This window comes from Sminthopsis crassicaudata, chromosome 4 (assembly GCF_048593235.1).
Source record: "Sminthopsis crassicaudata isolate SCR6 chromosome 4, ASM4859323v1, whole genome shotgun sequence".
NCBI lineage: Eukaryota > Metazoa > Chordata > Mammalia > Dasyuromorphia > Dasyuridae > Sminthopsis > Sminthopsis crassicaudata.
Genome location: NC_133620.1, coordinates 57,735,573 through 57,756,902, shown reverse-complemented (window position 1 = coordinate 57,756,902; position 21,330 = coordinate 57,735,573). Strand labels below are relative to the sequence as shown.

Here is a 21,330-nt window from a genome sequence, read left to right as displayed (position 1 = left end):
AAACTTGCATTTTTATTTATTTTGTTAATATTTCCTGGATTGTTTGACTCATGTGCTAGGCAAGCCTCTGAGGCTAGTTAAAGAGAGGGGATTGACTTATATTGGTGGAAGGAGTTTCCTCCTCAGAAAACTTTTTATGTCAGTAAAATCAGAAGTCATCACCTCATAAAGCCTACTTAGGTACCATTTCCTTCCACAGCATCTTCTTTCCTTCTAATCATCTGACTATATGTTGAACAATTCTACTTAGCTGTAATAGCTATAATAGCTTACATTTCTATAATGCTTTGATCTTCACAACAATTATGGGAGGTGGGTGCTATTATGGTCCTCTTTTTATAGATCAGGAAACTCAAAGATTAATTAACACAGCTAGTAAGGGTTTGAGGTCAGATTTGAATTCAGATCTTCCTCAAGAACCTTGCCTCTAGATTCAGAACTCTATTCACTGTTCCACCTAGCTGCCTCTGCATTTAATTTGAATTTGCTCACTATTTTTTCTTTGTCCATATTGCTTTAGTCAATCAAGCAATAAATTTTTTTTCATTAAGCACCAGTAGGTACTAGGTATTGTGCTAGGTACTGGGAGTACAAACACAAAGAATGAAACAATTTCTATTCGTAAAAAGTTCATCTTATTTGTGTGTACTAATAAAGTTAATACTTTACACATACGTATTTGTTTCTTCTAGTTGGTTGCAAACTCTACAAAGTTAGGTGCCATATTAACTATTTAGTTGAGTCTGATATTGTCTAGTGCTACTTTATATACTCTGAGAATTGAATGAACCTTGATTATGCTGATTTGGCAACATTATTATATAGCTACAAATGTTCAACATGGATCACAAGCAGAGAGCTAATATGTATCATTGTGTATAATTGTATAGTCATTATAATTTCCATTTGTTACTGATTCTTCTAAAGACTCCCATTTAAAGGACATCACTAGCCTTCTCTGACTCATTTCACCACCATAGTGCATAGAGTGCTGGGCTTGGAATTAGGAAGACTTGAATTAAAATTCAGCTTTAGATACTTAGTAATTGTGCAACTTTAGGCTTCTGTTACCTTCTATTTGCCTCTCTTTTCTCATGTGCATAATGGGGATAATAATAGTACTCACCTTTCAGAGTTGTGAAGATCAATTTAGATTACAATCATAAAGCATTTAACACAGTGTGTCTAATCATTTGCAATTCTGTCTGAGTCTTCATGACTTTCTTTCTTTCTTTTTTTTTTTCTTTTTTTCCCTGAGGCTGGGGTTAAGTGACTTGCCCAGGATCACACAGCTAGGAAGTGTTAAGTGTCTGAGGCTAGATTTGAACTCAGGTCCTCCTGATTTCAGTGCTGGTTCTCTATCCACAGCACCACTAGCTGCCCCTATTTGGGGTTTTCATGGCAAAGAAACTGAAAAGGTTTATAAATTCCTTCTCCAGATGATCTTATAGATGAGGAAACCGAGGCAACAGGGTTACACAGTAAGTAACTGAAGCCAAACTTGAACACAAGAAGATGAGTTTTCCTTAGTGCTATCCACTGCCTGACCTAGCTGCTCATTTTAGCATAGAATCTGGCATATTTTAAACATTCCATAAATTCTAATTTTAATTATTATTATAGTTACATCATTATCAGACATTTAATGAGCATTGGCAGTCTGTATGACATAATTTAAACAATCATTTAAGGCAAAAGCATTTGGAAAATGGCTAGGTGCAATGGGTAGAAATTGCCAAAAGGCTGATTTAGGTATAGGGAACCATAAGGGCAATCCCAAAATGGAATGGAATGGAGATAGTGGGATTTCCTTTTACTGGACATTTGCAGACAAAGGCTGGACAACTACTTGGTGTGTTTGTCACAGGGAGGATGCTCATTCAGATATGAATTAGACTTCATGGTCACTTAAGGAGGCATTGTGATTTGCCAGAGCCACATCCTAATATCATGATACTCTCAGAAGAAATAAAGTTTCATTATCAAATGCAATCTTTCTAAAAAAGAAAGTTATTATCATTCATATTCCCATTCCACTTCTCCCTCAAGCAGACAATGTGATGGCTATAAAATTGTCTCTAAAAAAATGTTGGCTCTGAAATTACAATTACATTAGCATCATCAAATCTGTTTTGTCATCTATAAAACAGTGATAGTGATACCCACCTCATAGAATTACTCTCAGAAAAGTGTTTTGTAAAGCTGTTAGCACTATATTTGGTAGTGAATTATTATTATGTTTTGAGGCTGTCTTGTTAGTCCTGAAATCGCTAAACAAAGGCAAAAAGGGAACTTCCTGAAATTTATTGTGAAATTTCTTTTCATTCATTTGAAAACATTCTGAGAAGCAGTAACTAAATCTTTTTTTGTTTGTTTGTGTGTTTGTTTTATTTTGTTGTTAATGACAGGAACCAAGTCATAAATTAATCTCCTTGGACTGATCATTTGGATAAAGTACAGGTCTATTTAAATATGGAATTAAAATTGAGACAACATAAAGTAGTAGAAATAGTAGAAGGGCAAAAGAAAAAAGGCTAGATTCAAGTCCAGGTACTTCCATGATATAACATTGTGTTATATATAATTTTTCCCTCTGTGGTGATAATAAAGATGATTGAAACCAGTAGCTTAAAATCACTTTATATATATAACATTCTCTCTCAGCAGCTACTCCTTAAAATTATTACTATTTTAAAGGTTAGGAAATGGAAACAAAATGAGAGAAAGAGACTAAGTAATTTACCAGGATCACACAGCTAGCAAATATATGAGGCCATATTTGAATTCAGGTCCTCTTATTTATCGCACTAGCTAACTGTCTCTAAAATAATAGGGATGGACAAATAGATGATCTGTGATGACTTTCTAGCTTTAGCATAGATACTTGTTGAATTAAATCCTACTAGACTTTGGTTAATCTCACTCATATTGCTGTCTTCCAGATATCGTGGTGTTCCGTGGAAGTGATTGCTGGAGCTACCATTACTCTGGACGGCCCATGAACTGGGCCAAGGCAAGAAACTACTGTCAGACACATTACACAGATTTAGTAGCTATACAAAACAAGGAAGAAATTGCATATCTGAATGCTACCCTTCCTTTAAGTCGTACTTACTACTGGATTGGGATCCGGAAGGTAGAAGGCATATGGACTTGGGTGGGAACAAATAAACCACTCACTGAAGAAGCAGAAAACTGGGGCATAGGGGAGCCCAATAACAAAAAATCGAAGGAGGATTGTGTAGAGATCTACATCAAGAGGAAGCAAGATGCGGGCAAATGGAATGATGACTCTTGCTTGAAATCAAAAGTTGCACTGTGTTACCAAGGTGTGGAAGCTTTGTAGTCTCTTACTCAGTAGCTGCTAGGGTAGGAAGGGACTGAATTAAACGAGCTAAGGAAACTTTAAAGAATAGGGAGAGAATTCAGTACAAGTTATGCAGCTTTTGGCCAATTCCCTTCTAGATCCATTTGGGAATATTTGAACTGTATAGAGTAAAACCTGAATTTACACTGATGGATATTTCTGATCTTGGAGAATATGTGCACACAAGCACAAACTTTGTCTCTAAGAAGCCAAGAAAAAGATCTAAAAAAGAATTGCAGCAAAATGTGAAGGAGGTTGGGGGACAACTAGGAGAAAGGTTACTTCTCTAATTATAGGACCTGGGAACTGAAACTTAAAAACAGAGTGAGCAAGTTACTAGTTTAATCTAAAAATTAGAAAATCTTCCATATCACCCTTAATGGACCACCTTAGTAAACAATTATTTTCCCAAACCAATTGGATATAATCAGAATTTCCCAAATAGTTATACCGAAGAATAACTAATCTGTACCAGTTCTAACTAGGGTGGGGTAACTGAGAGTTTATCCCAAGGTGCTGAAATTTAGAGGGCACCAAAAGCACAACTCTAGGGGATGCTTCCTTCCCACAGAGAGCCGCATTCCAAATGAGCTAATTCCAGGTACAAAAAATTTCTGGTTGTGGCTATGGTATGGACTCTGGATAGTATCAGTTTGGAATGGGTTATAATTGTAGGCAGGTTGGGCTGAAAGTTATCTTTGCATTATCTATGAAGAAACACATTGCTAAATAATTGAGCAACAAACGCAAGACTATGTAGGAGCATTTTTAAATCTGTATAATCTTTTAAACCTAAAAATGTAAAAACTGTATTAAGACTTCAGTCCATTGCATGCAAATGAATGGTGATAATTATAAATGAGCCTGTCTAGGAAAGTAGGGTCTAATAGAGATTTATATAATGTTATTAATAGGTCCTTGAGCAATCTATCTTACTTCTCTAGGTTTGAGTTTTTTAATTCCTAAAATAAGTGGGCTGAACTCTGATGCCCCCAAGGTCCTCTCTATCATGACATTACAGGATTCTGCTTAATCTTGATGGTTATATGGACTCGAAAATATTTAAATTTATTTTTCTGACTTGTTTCTAAAGCTTCCTGTCAGCCTTTATCCTGTAGTGGCCATGGAGAATGTATAGAAACCATTAATAATTATACCTGCAAATGTGACTTGGGATATTATGGCCCTCAATGCGAGAATGGTAAGATGCTATCCTTTCCTTTCTTTGGCTTTGTCCAGTCTGGGAGTAAAGTTATGAGGGGAGTTGTAATTGTTTGTCAGAGATGGTTGGCACAGTCACAAAAGGGATTCAGGAAGTTTCAGTAAGAAGATTGCCTCTTTTGCAATACTTTTATTTTTCTGTAAAGATTTTTTTTTTCTGTAAAGATTTCATAAGTGACCACGAAGTTTCAACTGGTCAGGAAACTATCATACCACCATTGAGAGACACACCCAATCAGAGAAAACAATCACCTTGTTAACCTTACTTTTTTATACATTTTCAAAGGGAAAGCCAAGAAAATAACGGGGGAAATTCATGTAGGTTCTCAAGGAAAAAGCTATAGGTTTCTATGACTTCAGTGATATTCTTCCCAGAGATGTCCTATAAAGGGCTATATTGGACAATAAGTTCAATAACCTCATATCATGAGATATCAAACATAAGGATCCTCTTTGGGAATCTCTTTCTTAAATTGGATTTGGAGCTGGATTAAATTAATGCTAAAATTTCTTCTAGTTTTATCCTAGATCCCATGACCTTAAACCATAAAAACCTTGCTAGATATCAGTTTTATTTTCTGTAAGATGAGGGAGTTGAACAAGATGATTTTGGAGAGTTTTTTCCTGACTCTGATATTCTATGGTTATATAATTCTTCACATGAGGACACAGTAGAGCAAGAATGCACTGGCTATTCATCTCTTTCTATTTAATCTATGTTGTAATTTACCCTTCACTCATTATGTTTCTAATGATAGAAGAAGCCCCTTATTTCATTATTTGGGATATAAAGTGATACTGAGAGGCAGTGTTGCCTGGTGAGTAGATAGCCAATTTTGGAGTCAAGGTTTAAGTCATCTCTCTGTCATATGCTGGCTATGTAATCCTGGAGACACCTCTCAGTGCCCCAGCACCTCTCTAAGACTATAAATTGAAGATTAGATAATGATCTGCATTGACAGGTGGACTTTCCGCACTGGGAGTTCCCTTTAACCAATGGGCTCACAAGTCTGATTCTCATCTCTCCCTTTCTCTCCTTTCCCCTTCAAAAGCACATATTATTAGATGAACCTGTTAGCAAATTGTTTCTGGGGCCACTTCCAAGAAAACACATCTGGGCCTAGAAAAGTTCTCCAAAGTCAGATAATGTCTATGTTTCTTTCTTCATTGAAGTGATTCAGTGTGAGCCTCTAAGGCCACCAGATCAAGGAAGGATAAACTGCACTCATCCATTAGAGGACTTCAGCTTCAGTTCTAAATGTACATTTAGCTGCTTAGAAGGAAGATACTTAGTAGGTGCTGAGGACACAACCTGTGAGGAATCTGGGAACTGGTCATCTCTCCAGCCAGTATGTCAAGGTAGGCCATTTTGCCTGATGCACTTTGAACTTCCATGATCTCTTTGATCTTTGCAACTGCTTTGCAAATCTCATTAAACAAACTAACACTCCTGAATTCCCTATGAATATCTCACTGTGGGAGTCTTGTGTTTCCTTTAGAAGTCAGGATATTAAGTATTAAAACCTGTTTCTTTCAGCAATGGCTTGACTCTGGCCAATTACTTTCTTTTTCTTAGGTTTGCTTTTTTAATCAATAAAATGAGAGCATTAATCCAAATGATCTTTTTAAAGTCCTTTACAACTCTAATATTCTATGATACTGAAATTTTCAAGATCACAAAGAGCTTGATGTGAATCAGACTCCGTGCTCTGTTTTACAATAAAGTCCTCATTGTCGAGGAAAACTATTATCAATCTGTTCACTTCTAAAAGAAATAACAATCTTTTGCTCAAAGTTGGGCTGTACTTCAAAACAACTTCTTAAAAACTTGGTACCCATGAGATAAACTTTTCACAAGAAATGAAATAATGGTTGGAAAAATTTCACAGAGAAAGAATGATGAAACTCATTTGTAAAACCAACCAATAGGAATAAGAAATAGAAAGACTCCTGTAGCACAAAATAGTCACTAATATTTACATAGGACTTTTAAGATGTACAAAACACTTTACAAGTATTGTCTCATCCTCACAATAAGTCTGGGAAGAGGGCAAAATCTGTAAAATAAGACAATGGGAATATTAATATTGATAGGAATATTATCACATTTTATTGATGAGAGAATTGAGGCAGACAGAGGGTAAGTTACCTGTTCAGGATCACACAGCTTTTAAGGGTCTGGGACCACATTTGAACTCAAGAAAAACTCCTCAATCAGAGGAGGCACTAGGGTGGAGGTATTAACACCATGGGAAGACCACTGGGGGTGGAGTTATTCAGGAAGTCATGGGCTGGGCCAGGTTTGAAGAAGAGGTAGATTGAAGGGGGGAAATACCAACGATGATAAATTTAGCAAAACAAAGCTAATTCTAAAAATGGTGCCCACATTTCCTTCTTTTTGAAGTGACTCAATGTGAGCCTTTGGTGGCTCCAGAATATGGAACAATGGAATGCATTCACCCCCTGGGAGAATTCAGCTTTACCTCCAAGTGTAAATTCAACTGCTTAGAACGAATGGTATTAACAGGTACTGAGGAAACTACATGTGAAGCATCTGGAACTTGGTCATCTCCAAAGCCAACATGTCAAGGTGGGTAACATTTTAGGATGAATGGCTTCATTAATCCAAGTACCATGTCTGAGCAAAGGGAAAAGCACTATGAACTAGCTAGGACTGTACCTGTTCTCAAATGGAAAATTACATGCAGAAGATCCACTTTTAGATTACTTGAAAGAGTTTTCAGTGAGGAAAATACTTAAAAAAAAGACTTTGGTACCTCTAGGAGGATTCATTGTAATAGACACCAAGAGCAGTTATATTATATGGTACATTTGCACTTGTATTATAATCTTTCCAGTGGTATATCATGTGAACTTTAATTGGTCAATTAGGCAACAGACATTTATTAAGGCCTTGCTGTTAACCAGGTATTGTGCTAAATACTGAGAATACTAGGAAAAATGAAAAGTCTTCCCCTTCTAGGAATTCATTTTCAAATGGGAGAAATAGCACGTAAATGGCTAATGGCATATAAGAATATGAGATAATCTGACAGGAGAATAGTAATAATAACTAGTATTGTAATAATAAGTTGTAATTGTAATAATAAATAGCATTGTAAGTCTTACAAATTGCTTTATAAATATTATCTCATATTAATCTCACACCAACCCTGGGAGGAAAGTATTATCATTATCACTATTATACAGATTAGGAAATTAAGGAAGACTTGACTAGGGTTACACAATCATTGTCTGAGGCTACATTTGAATTTAGGTCTTCCAGATTCCCAAATTCAGCATTTTATCTATTGTGCCATCTAGCTGCCTAGATAAGGAAGGCAATAGCAGTTAAAAGGAACAAGCAAGGCTTCCTGTGAAAGGGAAGATTTGAGCTGAGTATTTTACTGAGCCATTTGGTAGGCGTCTTAGGCAGACAGGTGATGCAGTAGATAGTGTGTTGGACCTGGAATCAGAAAGACCTGAACTCAAATATGACCTCAGGTACTCATTCATTGTATAACTCTGGAAAACTCATTTAGCCTTCAGTTTTCATTGAACTGTAAAATGAACTAGAAGTTAATGGCAAACCCTCCAGTATCTTTGACAAGAAAATCCTAAAAAAATGCAACATCAGTTATCACTGAAGCCTAGACAGAATTGGAAAAGGCTTCAGAAGAAATTTAAGCCTAATTTAGTAATTTAATATAAAAGATGAATCAGCTTTATAACATCTCTTGCAAGTGCTCATCTAGTCTTTGCTTGAATTTAGGGAAGCTCCCTATCTCCTAAAGTAGCTCATTCTCATTTTGGATAGCTCTAAAGGTTATGAAATTTTTTTCAGGATTAATTTTCAATCTTTATTTTTAAAAATTCAAATATATGTAAAGATAGATTTCACCATTCATTGTTTGTAAAACTGTGTTCCATTTTTTTCTTCCTTTCTCCCTTCCCCAAGGCAGCAAGTAATCTGATATAGGTTAAATATATGCAATTGTTTTAAACATATTTCCATATTTGTCATGTTGTACAAGAAAAATAAGATAAAAAGCAAAAAAAATGAGAAAGAAAAACAAACAAAAAAGGTGAAAATACTATGCTTTGAACCATATTCCGTCTCCATATTTCTCTCTCTGGATGTGGATGGCACTTTCTATCCCAAGACTATTTGAATTACCTTGAATCACCACATTGTTGAAAAGAGCCAAGTCAGTCTCTGTTGCTTAACACATAATCTTGTTGCTAATGTGTATGATGTTCTTTTGATTTGGCTTGCTTTACTCAGCATCAGTTCATGTAAGTAATGAAATTTTTTTCTCATACTGAGCCAGAATATTTTGTTATTTCCTCTCTGTTATTTCCACCTACTGCATCTAGTTCTGACAAGTATAACAATTTATTTCCTCGTCTACACATTGGCCTTTAAAATAATTGAAGATAGTTATTGTGTCATCCATAAATCTTCCCTTCTATAGACTAAACATCTCCAGTTCTTTCAACAATCCACAAATGGAATTGTTTTCAATCATTTATGATCTTGATTGCCCTCCCATCACTCCAATTTATCCATTTCCTCTCTAAAATGTGGTACCCAAAACTGAACACAATATTGTTGTGTTCAGAAAATTCTGAGGTACTACTATCATTTGTTTCAGAGACCTCCAAACTTGGATGGATCTGGGTTTTCATTGAATAAATCATCTCTATTGGTGCTGATAAAGCTCTGTTTATGTCATTTGAATCTGTGTGATTTTCACTGTTATGGTCCTAGACCCCTTTCATACTAACCTCATGTCCTCTTTCAATTCTGGATCTGATGTTATATCTGTGAAAATTCTCTTATTACATCTTTAATTTATAATATATTTTAAGTCACTCATCTCAGTGCATCTCAGATAGCAAGTCTGCCCCGATTTTATTGGCTTCATGGGTCAATGCTGAGATTTTCCCAGGGGATTAGGATGGTAGGATTCTTTCATTTACTCTTTGGCAGCACCAGACACTGGAAGTGCCATTCAGGGGCAGTCTAGACCCACTTCCCAACATAGAGTCAGCCACAAAGATCACAAAATGAAACATAGACACTATTACATGCTTAAAACTAGGTCATAATGTATAGTCCCAATTTCTGCTTGAGCTTGATACCCCTGATGTAGGATATAATAAGAGAACTAAGACATTCTATGCCTCCAGAGGAGGCTGACATAGCTTCTGATTGAGTGCATAAAACTTCATTAGAAAATATTAAGGCAAAAAAAGGGTATCAGATGATATTGTAGGCATAGAGAAGAGAGATATGGCAAAATGCAGGAATTATTTGAGCAATGAAAAATATGTTTCAGTTGAAGCATAGTACAAATAATGGAAAAGAGGATGTGGTTGGTAAATCCTCAAAATTGGATTAAGATTGTGGAGAGAATTAAATTCCTAGGGAATCTGGATTTTAAAAATTTAGCAACCATGGTAATAAATCTTTTTTTTTGAGTAGGGAGAGGATATGATTAGGACTATACACTAAAGGAAAGTTAATCTGCCTATATGGTTGTGAAAGCAAGATATTTAAAAAATATGAAGTTGCTAAGAAATTGTGACAACAGCCTTGAAAGAGCTCTAGCCGGTTTAGTAACAGAGTGACTTAAGAGAATTACTGGTGAAGTATGCCTTCTACCTCTCAGCAAAGAGATAGTGAACAAATAGCCCACATTACTAGAAACTCCCAATGTGGTCGCCCTCTTCAAGAATCCAGACAACCAAATTGCCAGGGCATGGCCTTGGCAAGCCGAGATAAGAGGAATGACTCATATGGTGTCATTAGGATGTAGATGTCACTAATATTATGGTATAAATTCATCTTCACTCAAACCGTTTGGTGTCTCAGCAACCCAGAACCATGTAATGACAGAGTTGGAAGAGACTGTGGTGGCTACATGTCGACAGCCCCAATCTTTATCGGGTCATATAAATTTTCTTTGAAGACATACAGGAAGAGGGAAGTGTCTACTTCCTTGGGCAGCCTGTTCCCCCTTCTGATAATTCTAATCAATAGGATGTTTTTCCTTACCTCCAGTCTGAATCTAATTCTTTGAGATTTCTTCCTATTGGTCTTAGTATTACCCTGGGGTCCCAAGAGTACAACTATGCTCCCTATTGGGTCCAAACAGAACCCAATAGTTCAAGTAGAACAAATTTATGCCCATTTCAGGTAGCAATCCTATAAATATTTGAAAAGAGTTTTCCCCCCAATCTTTTTCTTTTCAGGATAAACTTTTTCAATTTCTTCAATTAATCTTCACATTGCATGATCTCAAGGTCTCCTTTCTACTAACTTAGTTTTCTTTCTTTAGACACTCAACAGTATATCATTGTCTTTCCTAAAATATTATGTCCAGACCCAAAATAATGATACCAATGTAACCTGAACAAGGTAGAGCAAGCAGGTTGATGGATAGCAAAGAATTAAAAAGGAGAACAAGGTTCATCAATGGTGATACCATTAATATCAATGTAGAAGTAAAAAGAAACAGGATTATTTTTATCTAGGGTGGGAAGAGGAAACACCAAAGGGGAGTTCAAATGTGTTGAGTTTGAGCTGTTGACATTTCATTTATGTTTTAATTTTCCAGTATTTGAGAGATTCCTGATTTTGTTGGTGTGAGTACTCCCTCCAATCAATCAATAAATATTTATTAAGTGCTTACTAAGTGTTTTGCAATATGTTAAGAAACAGGGATACAGAGTTTAAAAAGCAAAGATAGTTCTTTCCTTCAGAGAGTTTACATTTTAAGGGAGATGATGCCATATACATAAATTAGTATATACAAGACACAGAGTAGATGGTCTTAGGAGAAAATCCATTAAAAAATAAGAGACAAGGAGGGTGGGGAAGAAAAAAATCAAAATGGGCAATCTAAGAGTGTGAGATTAGGAGTGAGCTCATTCCCTCCATTGATTCAGATGACCAACCTCAATGTTAGCAGATCCTTTTTTGAGAGTTGAGATTTCATTGTCTTACAATTTGATGATAATGTCTACAATTCAGATAGGCTGGTCCTCGAACAACATATACATAGTCTATCCTGGGTTCCTATTAAAAGCTTTTTTTTTGGTTATGGAATGGCTTACCAGAGGTAGCATTTCACTAGTATAACTTTCAACATGTTGAGGAATCACAGTAGGGCTTTAGTGGAGGAGATATCCAATAAGTAATTAGGAATGTTAAGATCAAAACTTACAAGATTGTTTACAGGTAGGCATAAACACTCTAAATGGAGTGATCCATATGGAGATGATTATTAAAGTTGTAAGAGTGAGTAAGATCATCAGGGGAGAGGTTGCAGTGAGAAGTAAAGATGACCAAGAGTAGAGCTTTGGGGAATGGCTATATGGACAGGGTGGGATGAAGTGAAGGTGGAGTTATTGAAGAAAGCAGAGAAAAAAAGGTAACAAGAAAAATAAATGAGTTTAGTGTATGGAAGCCAATGAAAAAATTAACACCAGCAAGTCAGCAATGTCAAATGTTTCCAAAATATGAAGAAGGATGAAGATAGAGAAAGGGCCACTGAACTGGGTAAAGATGAGTTTGAAATATGGTTTGTAGGTGTTCATGAGACAGAGATTTTCTAGGAAAAAAAATTAGAGGGTTAGATTTTGACCAAGAAGGCAAAGATATACACTAGAGTAGGAGGCCATCTCTATACTTTATAGATAAAGAAACTGAGGTTATGTAAATTTCCTATTTGTTTTGGGCAATTCTATATTGAAATTCAAGAATCATAGAAAGTCCTTGCCAGATGAAATGTGTCCTTTCTTTTTCTGCTACAGGAACTTACTGCGAGCCTTTGATGACACCAGAACTGGGAAGTATGAACTGCACTCATCCCCTGGGATATTTCAATTTTAGTTCCAAGTGTACTTTCCGCTGCTTAGAGGGGATATCCTTAACAGGTGCTGTGGAAACTACATGTGAGACATCTGGAAACTGGTCATCTCCAAAGCCAGTATGTGAAGGTAGGTCTCTGCTTAGATGTAGTGACTACAAGGGGGAGAGTCGACAGTAAGGAACATGTATTTTTTAATAACCCTGGTTGGTCAACCCTGCCTGACCTCTTACCTTTAGCATCTGCAGGGCTTTATAATGGATGCTTTTTTAGATGCATTCTATGTTTAGTCAAATTGCACAGTATACATCTTTGACCTTGGCATTCCATGACCTGTCTCTGTGCTTCTTCAGGGTTGGAATGTGTTTTCTCTCTTGAAACTCCTCATTTCCTTCCATGTGAAACTCATGAACTATCTACAATGGAGAGGGTATTTTTTTTCTTGTCTGATTTCCTGATATGCTAGTTTCTCCTCAGATAAGCCAGTTTCCATTTACCAGTTTACACGCTGTAATTTCTTAGAAGAATGTAAATTCCCATAGAAGAATAGATTATCTCATTTTTACATTTGTATCATTAGTGCTTAGCATGGTTTTTTGACATACATAATATATACTTAATATTTGGGGAGGTAAGCTTGAGTTATTTGACCATATGGTGATAATTTCATCTTTTTTATTTATTAGCAGTTCCAGATATCTTTCTCTGACTATTTTCTTTAGTCAAGCCTGCATTTATCCTCTCCTTACTATTTCTGGAATTTTATAATTGCTTAGGAATTTTTAAAAAAGAATACCATTTATTACTTTGCCATCAGGAAACTGTCCTCTGTGGTATGTCAAAAGAAATCTGCTGAGTGTTGCCTTCTCTTGTCATCTTTGTGATCATCAACATCTCCTCCTTATTGGTCTCTTTCTTTTCTTTTCTTCTTCCTTCTCCTCCTCTTTCTCATCATCTTCCTCATCCTCCTTCTCCTCATCCTCCTCATCCTCTTTGTCCTCCTAATCCTCCTCCTCATCCTCTAGTCCTCCTCATCCTCTTCCTTCTTGTCCTCCTCTTCATCCTCCTCCTCCTCCTCTTTCTCTTTCTCCTTCTCATCTTCTTCCTTATCTTCTTTCTGTTTTTCTGTGTCTTTATCATGTCAAAGAAAGTAAAAAAAATATTGTGTTCTATTTCAGCCTTTTTTCTTCTAACTTGATTAGTATCTAACTAAATTCTGTGTTGGCTGGTACAGGAAAATGGTTAGAACACTTGTGAGAAATCATTGTTAGTGTGGTTCATTTCAATGTGTTTTAAAGTAAAATTGTAACAAGGCATGGACCTTTGCCCTCTACCTCATAGAATTGTGCACAAAAATTTGAGGTTAGAGATGCTTAGAGCAGCTTATTTATTAGGTGATCATTCTGTGTAATGTATATGTATGGACCTTCACCCTTTAAAGGGATGGACCTGAGTATAAGTTACATGATTACAAGTGCTTGAAGAACAAGATTAAGTTTAGAAAAACATTTGACAGAAATGAGGTATTTTTCCTTTATGAGAACAAGTCCTGTTATGTAAAGAGAGTATTTAAATAATAACCATCCTGACTAGTAGTATAGATGAAACGATCAGTCTTCTCTCTTCTTGCTGCAAAATTTCCTTTTCCATGTTCATCCCAGATTCTAAGGTGATAAAAGGATGTATTTTGGTACTTCCCTACTTGTTATTAGAATTATATATACCTAATTAATCAATTGATCCTGATAAGTTCAAATTAAATATATTGTATTTGATATGAGAATTATTTAAGTTATTATGATTTATTATGTATATTGTTAAATATTCATTATTACATAATTTAATATGCCATAAGAAATTTCTTTTCCATAAACTTTTGCTTATCTTTCCTCCCTTCTCCCACCTTGTTCCTCTTCTTCTTCTCCTTCTTCTTCTTGTCTTTGTCTCTCTCTCTGAATCTGTTTCTCTGTCTTTCTATTGAAGTCCAAGACATTTGTCTGTTCACTTGAGAGAGGGAGAGGAGTTGTTCCCCTCGGGGTGGAGAGTTTGCAGATAAACACTTAAATTTTCTTTTCTCAGCACTCTCAGTCCCAGCCTTGTCATCCTCCCCTTACTATGTCTCTCAGTTCCAGGCCACTTTTTATTCCTGAGTGACTAAAGCAAGCATTTGAATATCAGAACATTTACCTAAAAGTGTTTATAGAGGCAAATGGTTAGAGAGAGCACATTCTTCTCCCAGAAATTCTTAACTCTTCCCCTAATAGTTTCTGAAAGATGGAGTTTTTCTTTTGCTACCTTTAAGTGACAAGGACAGATAGAGAAGAGATTGTCATTTAGTATGCTCAGGGGAATTTAGAGCTTCTGCTCATTGTAGCAATAGCTAACATTTACATAGCCCTTTGAGATTTGTAAGATGCTTTACATATAATATCTCATCAGATCCTTACAAAGATTAGGAAGAGCAATTGATATTATAATCTCCAGGTTACACATGAGCATAGAGCCAAGTAGTGATTTGCCCAGGATGACAGAGCCAGTGAGTATCAAAAGTAGGAAGCCAACTCAAGTCCTTTCGACCCATGTCTACTTGCCAATGTACTCTCTATGGAAGTTTCAAATGATGGAAATCAAAAGGCTAAAAGTGATGGGAAGTTGATGAAATATCTCTTGACTGGTTGTCCGACTTTTTTTAGACCCAACTTAATTTCTTTCCCCTGATCACACCGGCATGCTAACTTAAATGGCTTATATTATAATATAATTTCTCATTTTCTTCGGAAATTTAATTGCATGGTTTAGATCAGTGGCATTTCTGAAGCCATGTATGTTGCCCCATTGCTATTCATGTCCCTTGCTCCCAGTTCTGATACGATGGCATTTGGAATCCACTAAGCATCCTTGAGTGGAAATGCTGAGAAAGTATTTTTCTTCCTGAAATCCCTAGAAAAGAACTTTCTTGGAAAGGCTAGTGTTTCATGGGTCAAAAACCCACCGATCTAGGAATTGGTGTGTCTCATACCTGTACTTGTTTCTACCTTTCCTTGCTAGTTTCTTCTTCTATCATATAGAGACAAGGTAGAAAATACATAGCTACTTATCCAATGAATTCTGCATAAAGTATTAGAAGTCTCCAGAATAGGAACAAGGGAAACAAAATGTACTATAGAGGAAAGTGGATTTAGAAATGAAGAGACTTTAGAGGTCATTTACACATGAATATTCATAACACCAAAGGATAAAATATGATTGCTGTGTCATGCATGTCTTGCTGTTTTCTTTTTTAGGGTTAAGAAATATTCTATCACCCATCAAAGAGGGTAATTACAATCCTATCTTCATTCCTCTGGGGATTGTAGTCACTTCTCTTTGTGGGCTGGCCTTTATCATCTGGCTGGCAAGGAAGCTAAAGAAAGGTATGAGAATTTAATCTTCTATACGGAAATCAGAAAGAATTACAGAAAGGAAGTGAAAATATAAAAATTAATATTACTTCTAGTTTCTTCTGTATTAATTCTGCAATGTAATTGATTTATATAAATTTTATAATTGTTCCTGCATATCTTAAGACACCTTGCTCTGAGTTACTTTAAAGGTATAATTAGCAGAGAAACTGTTATCTATCATATCTTATCTTGATTTTTTTTTATTCATTTTTCCAAATTATCCCCTCCCTCCCTCCACTCTCTCCCCCCGATGGCAGGTAATCCCATACATTTTACATGTGTTACAATATAACCTAGATACAATATATGTGTGTAAATACCATTTTCTTGTTGCACATTAATTATTAGCTTCCGAAGGTATAAGTAACCTGGGTAGATAGACAGTAGTGCTAACAATTTACATTCGCTTCCCAGTGTTCCTTCTCTGGGTGTAGTTATTTCTGTCCATCATTGATCAACTGGAAGTGAGTTGGATCTTCTTTATGTTGAAGATTTCCACTTCCATCAGAATACATCCTCATACAGTATTGTTGTTGAAGTGTACAGCGATCTTCTGGTTCTGCTCATTTCACTCAGCAACAGTTGATGTCTCTCCAAGCCTCTCTGTATTCCTCCTGCTGGTCATTTCTTACAGAGCAATAATATTCCATAACCTTCATATACCACAATTTACCCAACCATTCTCCAATTGATGGACATCCATTCAACTTCCAGTTTCTAGCTACAACAAAAAGAGCTGCCACAAACATTTTGGCACATACAGGTCCCTTTCCACTCTTTAGTATTTCTTTGGCATATAAGCCCAATAACAGCAATGCTGGGTCAAAGGGTATGCACAGTTTGACAACTTTTTGGGCATAGTTCCAAATTGCTCTCCAGAATGGCTGGATTCTTTCACAACTCCACCAACAATGTATCAGTGTCCCAGTTTTCCCACATCCCCTCAAACATTCATCATTATTTGTTCCTGTTATCTTAGCCAATCTGACAGGTGTGTAGTGGTATCTCAGAGTTGTCTTAATTTGCATTTCTCTGATCAGTAATGATTTGGAACACTCTTTCATATGAGTGGAAATAGTTTCAATTTCATCATCTGAGAATTGTCTGTTCATATCCCTTGACCATTTATCAATTGGAGAATGGTTTGGTTTCCTATAAATCAGGGTCAGTTCTCTATATATTTTGGAAATGAGACCTTTGTCAGAACCTTTATTTTTAAAAATATTTTCCCAATTTGTTACGTCCCTTCTAATCTTGTTTGCATTAGTATTGTTTGTACAGAAACTTTTTAGTTTGATGTAATCGAAATCTTCTATTTTGTGATCAATAATGATCTCTAATTCTCCTCTGGTCATAAATTCCTTCCTCCTCCACAGGTCTGATAGGTAGACTATTCTCTGTTCCTCTAATCTATTTATGATCTCATTCTTTATGCCTAAATCATGGACCCATTTTGATCTTATCTTGGTATATGGTGTTAAGTGTGGGTCCATATCTAATTTCTGCCATACTAATTTCCAGTTTTCCCAACAGTTTCTTCCGAATAATGAATTTTTGTCCCTAATGTTGGTATCTTTGGGTTTGTCAAAGATTAGATTGCTATAGATGTACCCTTTTTTATCATATCTTATCTTTAAAGCCCTACACAAATCTACTATGTTTTTTATAAGAAATACTGTTCATCCTTGCTTGTACTTGTATAATTAAGGAGGGTCTTATCTTCCAAACAAACCATAGGCTCTAGGGAGTCTGCTAACAAGGTCTGTCAGATCTGGATAGGTCCCATATCACAATTAACATTCTTTTATTGTCAAACAATACTAGCTCTACATGAATGCTAGCTCATTTTCTTTAAAATTACTCATCATGTCTCCACTCCCAAGATTTTTTTTTTCTTGTAACCAATTACAGTGTTTTCCCCCTCTACCCAACTTGTACTTCTTCAAATTATATTAAGGCTGGTGAGCCCTACTACTTCAGGATCTTTGGTCACAGAGACAGAAAATTGACCCAATTTATTGGTTATTGCTATCCTAATAGCTCAGACCATTTACCTTAATTTTTTAAAGTGAAAAAATCACAAAAAATTAATATGTACGTGATGTAAATTATGGATGGAAAATAAGTAATCTTAGTTCTTGTTTTTCTGCCTTTTCATTCTGAAAATTCACTGAGATAGGATTCAACTCAAGAAACATTAATTAGGAGCCTACAATAGGAAAACTTTAGGTGAGATTTTAGGAGATACCAAGATAAAACAAGAAACAATCTTTTATTTCATAGAGATTGTTGGCCGATAGAACAATTTCAAATATCACAAAAATGCAAGTCATAGAATGATAAATAGATTTCACTTTGACACAGGAAATTCCTTTCGTCAATGCAAGCAGCAAATTCTTTGTCTAAAGCATTAAACTGTGATTTACTCTGGGTCACACAGCCAATCTTGCTAAAAATGAGACTTGCACCTGGATTTTTTTGGTTTTGAAGCCAACTTTCCAACACTTATAATAGTCATCAAATATAAGACCAGTTGGCTGCATGTGGTCCACAATACTCCTGAGTCTGGGCCAAACCATTTTAAAATGTAATTGGGAAATATTTAGCAAAAGGAATAAAAATAAAAATAAAACATAAATAGTATCACATTTTAAAACTAAGTCATTAGATGGTCCACAGTGATCTTTATGTATGGATTACAGTACACATTTCTATCACTGCCCCATTCCATGTTACTTTTCTAAACACATAGGAAAAATCTAAATCAAAATGCTTTAACAAATTCTAAAGGTATTGCTTCATCATGATATGGTAACCCTAACCCTATTTTTTTTTTTTTTTTTTTTTTGCTATTTACTAATAATGTGACCTTGGGCAATCAATCAATTTAAAAAAACATATTTTGGCCAGATACCCTGAAGGTCTTCCCCTCTGAATTGATTTTTTTTAGATTAGGTAGGAGAGGGCATTCTTTGTCTTATTTTTTACCTAGCACTGAATAGGTGTTACCTTAGCCAAACTGAGACCTAGGAAAGTCTTTGACTTAAAAAGGCCAAGGTCTCCCACTGCATCCAGAGCCATTTCCAATAGGCGTGGTCTGTCTCTTACCACTGGTCCCAGACAGCTCCCAAGAAGAAAGTGTTGAAGATGATCTTGCACAGCCTTCCCTCACTTAAATTCATTTCACCTGCAAGTCATGGCATCACCTTTCTAATGTCTTGTCCCTCTTCAAGAGGTTTCAGGCAGTAGATATGCAAAAAACAAAAGTGAAACAGTCTCTGTACTCAAAGAGTTTGCATTTTACTGGGGGAGAAATTGTGTAAAAAATTAGATAAAAGGTGATTTTTTAAAAGGAGGATGACACTAGCAGCAGGGAGAGTTAGGAAATGTCTTTTGGAGACAATAGTTCTTGAACTGAGTCTTTTTTTTTATTATAGCTTTTTATTTATTTTTTTTAATTTAATGCCTAGTTTGGTGTGGGAGTGGAGATTGGAGAGAGACTGGGGTGAATGTACTTATATGGGAATCATCTATGTAACTAAATACATGGGTGCTGGTAAAGTCACCTAGTAAAAGCTTGGAGGGAGATAAGATAAGGGGGAATAAGACAGAGCCTTCACAGTAAATCCGAGGTAAGGATAGGAATATTATACAATGATGGAATAAAGGAATGATCCATTACATAAGAGAGGACCCAAGAAAGAGCAATTTTCCAAAATCCCAGTGAAGGATTTCACTCAAAAGTGTCAAATACTGCAGAGGTCAATAAGTAGAAGATTAAGAGTTGTCAATGAAGAGATCTTTGGTAAGAATTGAGTAATAGAATTAGAAAACAGAGCTTGCTAGGTGATTGAGTGGTGATAGGGAGGAAAGGAAGTAGAAGCAATAATTGTATATTAGATGGCTTCTTTTAGGAGTTTTGGAAAGAGAGAAGATGCAGAACTGTGGCTAGAGGTTTTGGTGGAAATTTTTTTTCTCTTTTTTCGAATAAGTGAAACTTGGGCATGTTTAAAAACAACAGGGAAGGAAATAGCAGATAGGGAGAGATTAAAGATTGGAGAGAGGTGATGATTGTGGGGAAAATCTGTGGGAGAAGACAGAAGGGATGGGGGTCGAGGATACGTATATGCTGCTAGATCTAGCCTAATAGCATAAAAATTCTAGTTCAGAAAGTTGGCAATGGTGTATTTTTTTAAGTAATAGCTTTTCATTTAGAAAGTATATGCAAAGAGTTTTCACCATTCACCCTTGCAAAACCTTGCATTCTAAAATTTTCTCCTTCCCTTTCCCCCACTCCTCTCCTAGATAGCAAATAATCCAATATAGGTCAAATATGTGTAATTCTTTTAAACATATTTCTACATTTATCATGCTACACAAGAAAAATAGATCAAAAAGAAAAAATGAGAAAAAAGCAAACTACAAAAAGGTGAAAATACTATGTTGTGATCCACATTCAGTACCCATAGTCTTCTCTCTGGATGCAGATGGCTCTCTACATCACAAGTCTATTGGAATTGGCCTGAATCACCTCATTGTTGAAAAGAGCCATGCCCAACACAGTTGATCATCACATGATCTTGCTGTTGTGTGTACAATGTTCTCTTGGTTCTACTCTTTTCATTCAGCATCAGCGCATGTAAGTCTCTCTAGGCCTTTCTGAAATCATCCTGTGGATCATTTCTTATAGAACAGTAATATTCCATTACATTCATTTATCTTAACTTATTCAGCCATTCCCCAACTTATGGGCATCCACTCAATTTCCAGCTCTTTGCCACTACAAAAAGGGCTGTAACAAACATTTTTGCACATGTGGGTTCTTTTCCTTTTTTTAATGATCTCTTTGGGAAGCAAACCCAGTAAAATCATAGATTATGCACAGTTTGATAGCCCTTTGGGCAGACTTCCAAATTGCTTTCCAGAATGGTTGGATGAGTTCACAACTCCACCAACAATGTATTAGGGTAATGGTGTACTTTGACAGCACCTTCTAAGCATTTCCTTATTGTTTCAGCATATGGCAGCCTATTATTATTATTAACATAATTTTTGGCTTAATCTGGAGTTTATTAAGGACATATTTATATAAGAAAATTCTTTAATATCTGATTTATACTTTATGAATATATTCAGGCCTCAGTAAGAGAGGACCAATTTGAGATTTGCAACACATCCAATCATCTGATATCCCTGGAATATATTCCTTGGGCAGTGGAAGCAAATTCCAGATTTTTTTTGCCAAACCCTGAATTAAAAGAAGTCTGGGTTAGTGGATGAAAAGTTACTGATTTCAGTGAATTTGTAATATTACACTTTACTGTAACCTAGGTTCTCTGAGAGAGGAAAAGGATGGGAAGAGATAGGAAAAGGAAAAGATGACAGAAGAACACAGAAGGGTGGGGACAGATGAACCAAAGTA

General features: G+C 35.9%; 1 protein-coding gene across 4 annotated transcripts in view; it reads left to right on the top strand.

Annotated features, from left to right (window-relative positions):
* SELL (selectin L) overlaps positions 1-21,330 on the top strand; it is a 34,673-nt gene that overhangs the window by 4,162 nt on the left and 9,181 nt on the right. For all 4 annotated transcript variants that reach the window (XM_074308308.1, XM_074308307.1, XM_074308309.1 and 1 more), the window contains 6 exons: positions 2,943-3,329; positions 4,461-4,568; positions 5,762-5,947; positions 6,993-7,178; positions 12,410-12,595; positions 15,750-15,878. In XM_074308308.1, the coding sequence (XP_074164409.1) occupies positions 2,943-3,329; positions 4,461-4,568; positions 5,762-5,947; positions 6,993-7,178; positions 12,410-12,595; positions 15,750-15,878 (1,182 nt within the window). The remainder of the gene's footprint in view (positions 1-2,942; positions 3,330-4,460; positions 4,569-5,761; positions 5,948-6,992; positions 7,179-12,409; positions 12,596-15,749; positions 15,879-21,330) is intronic.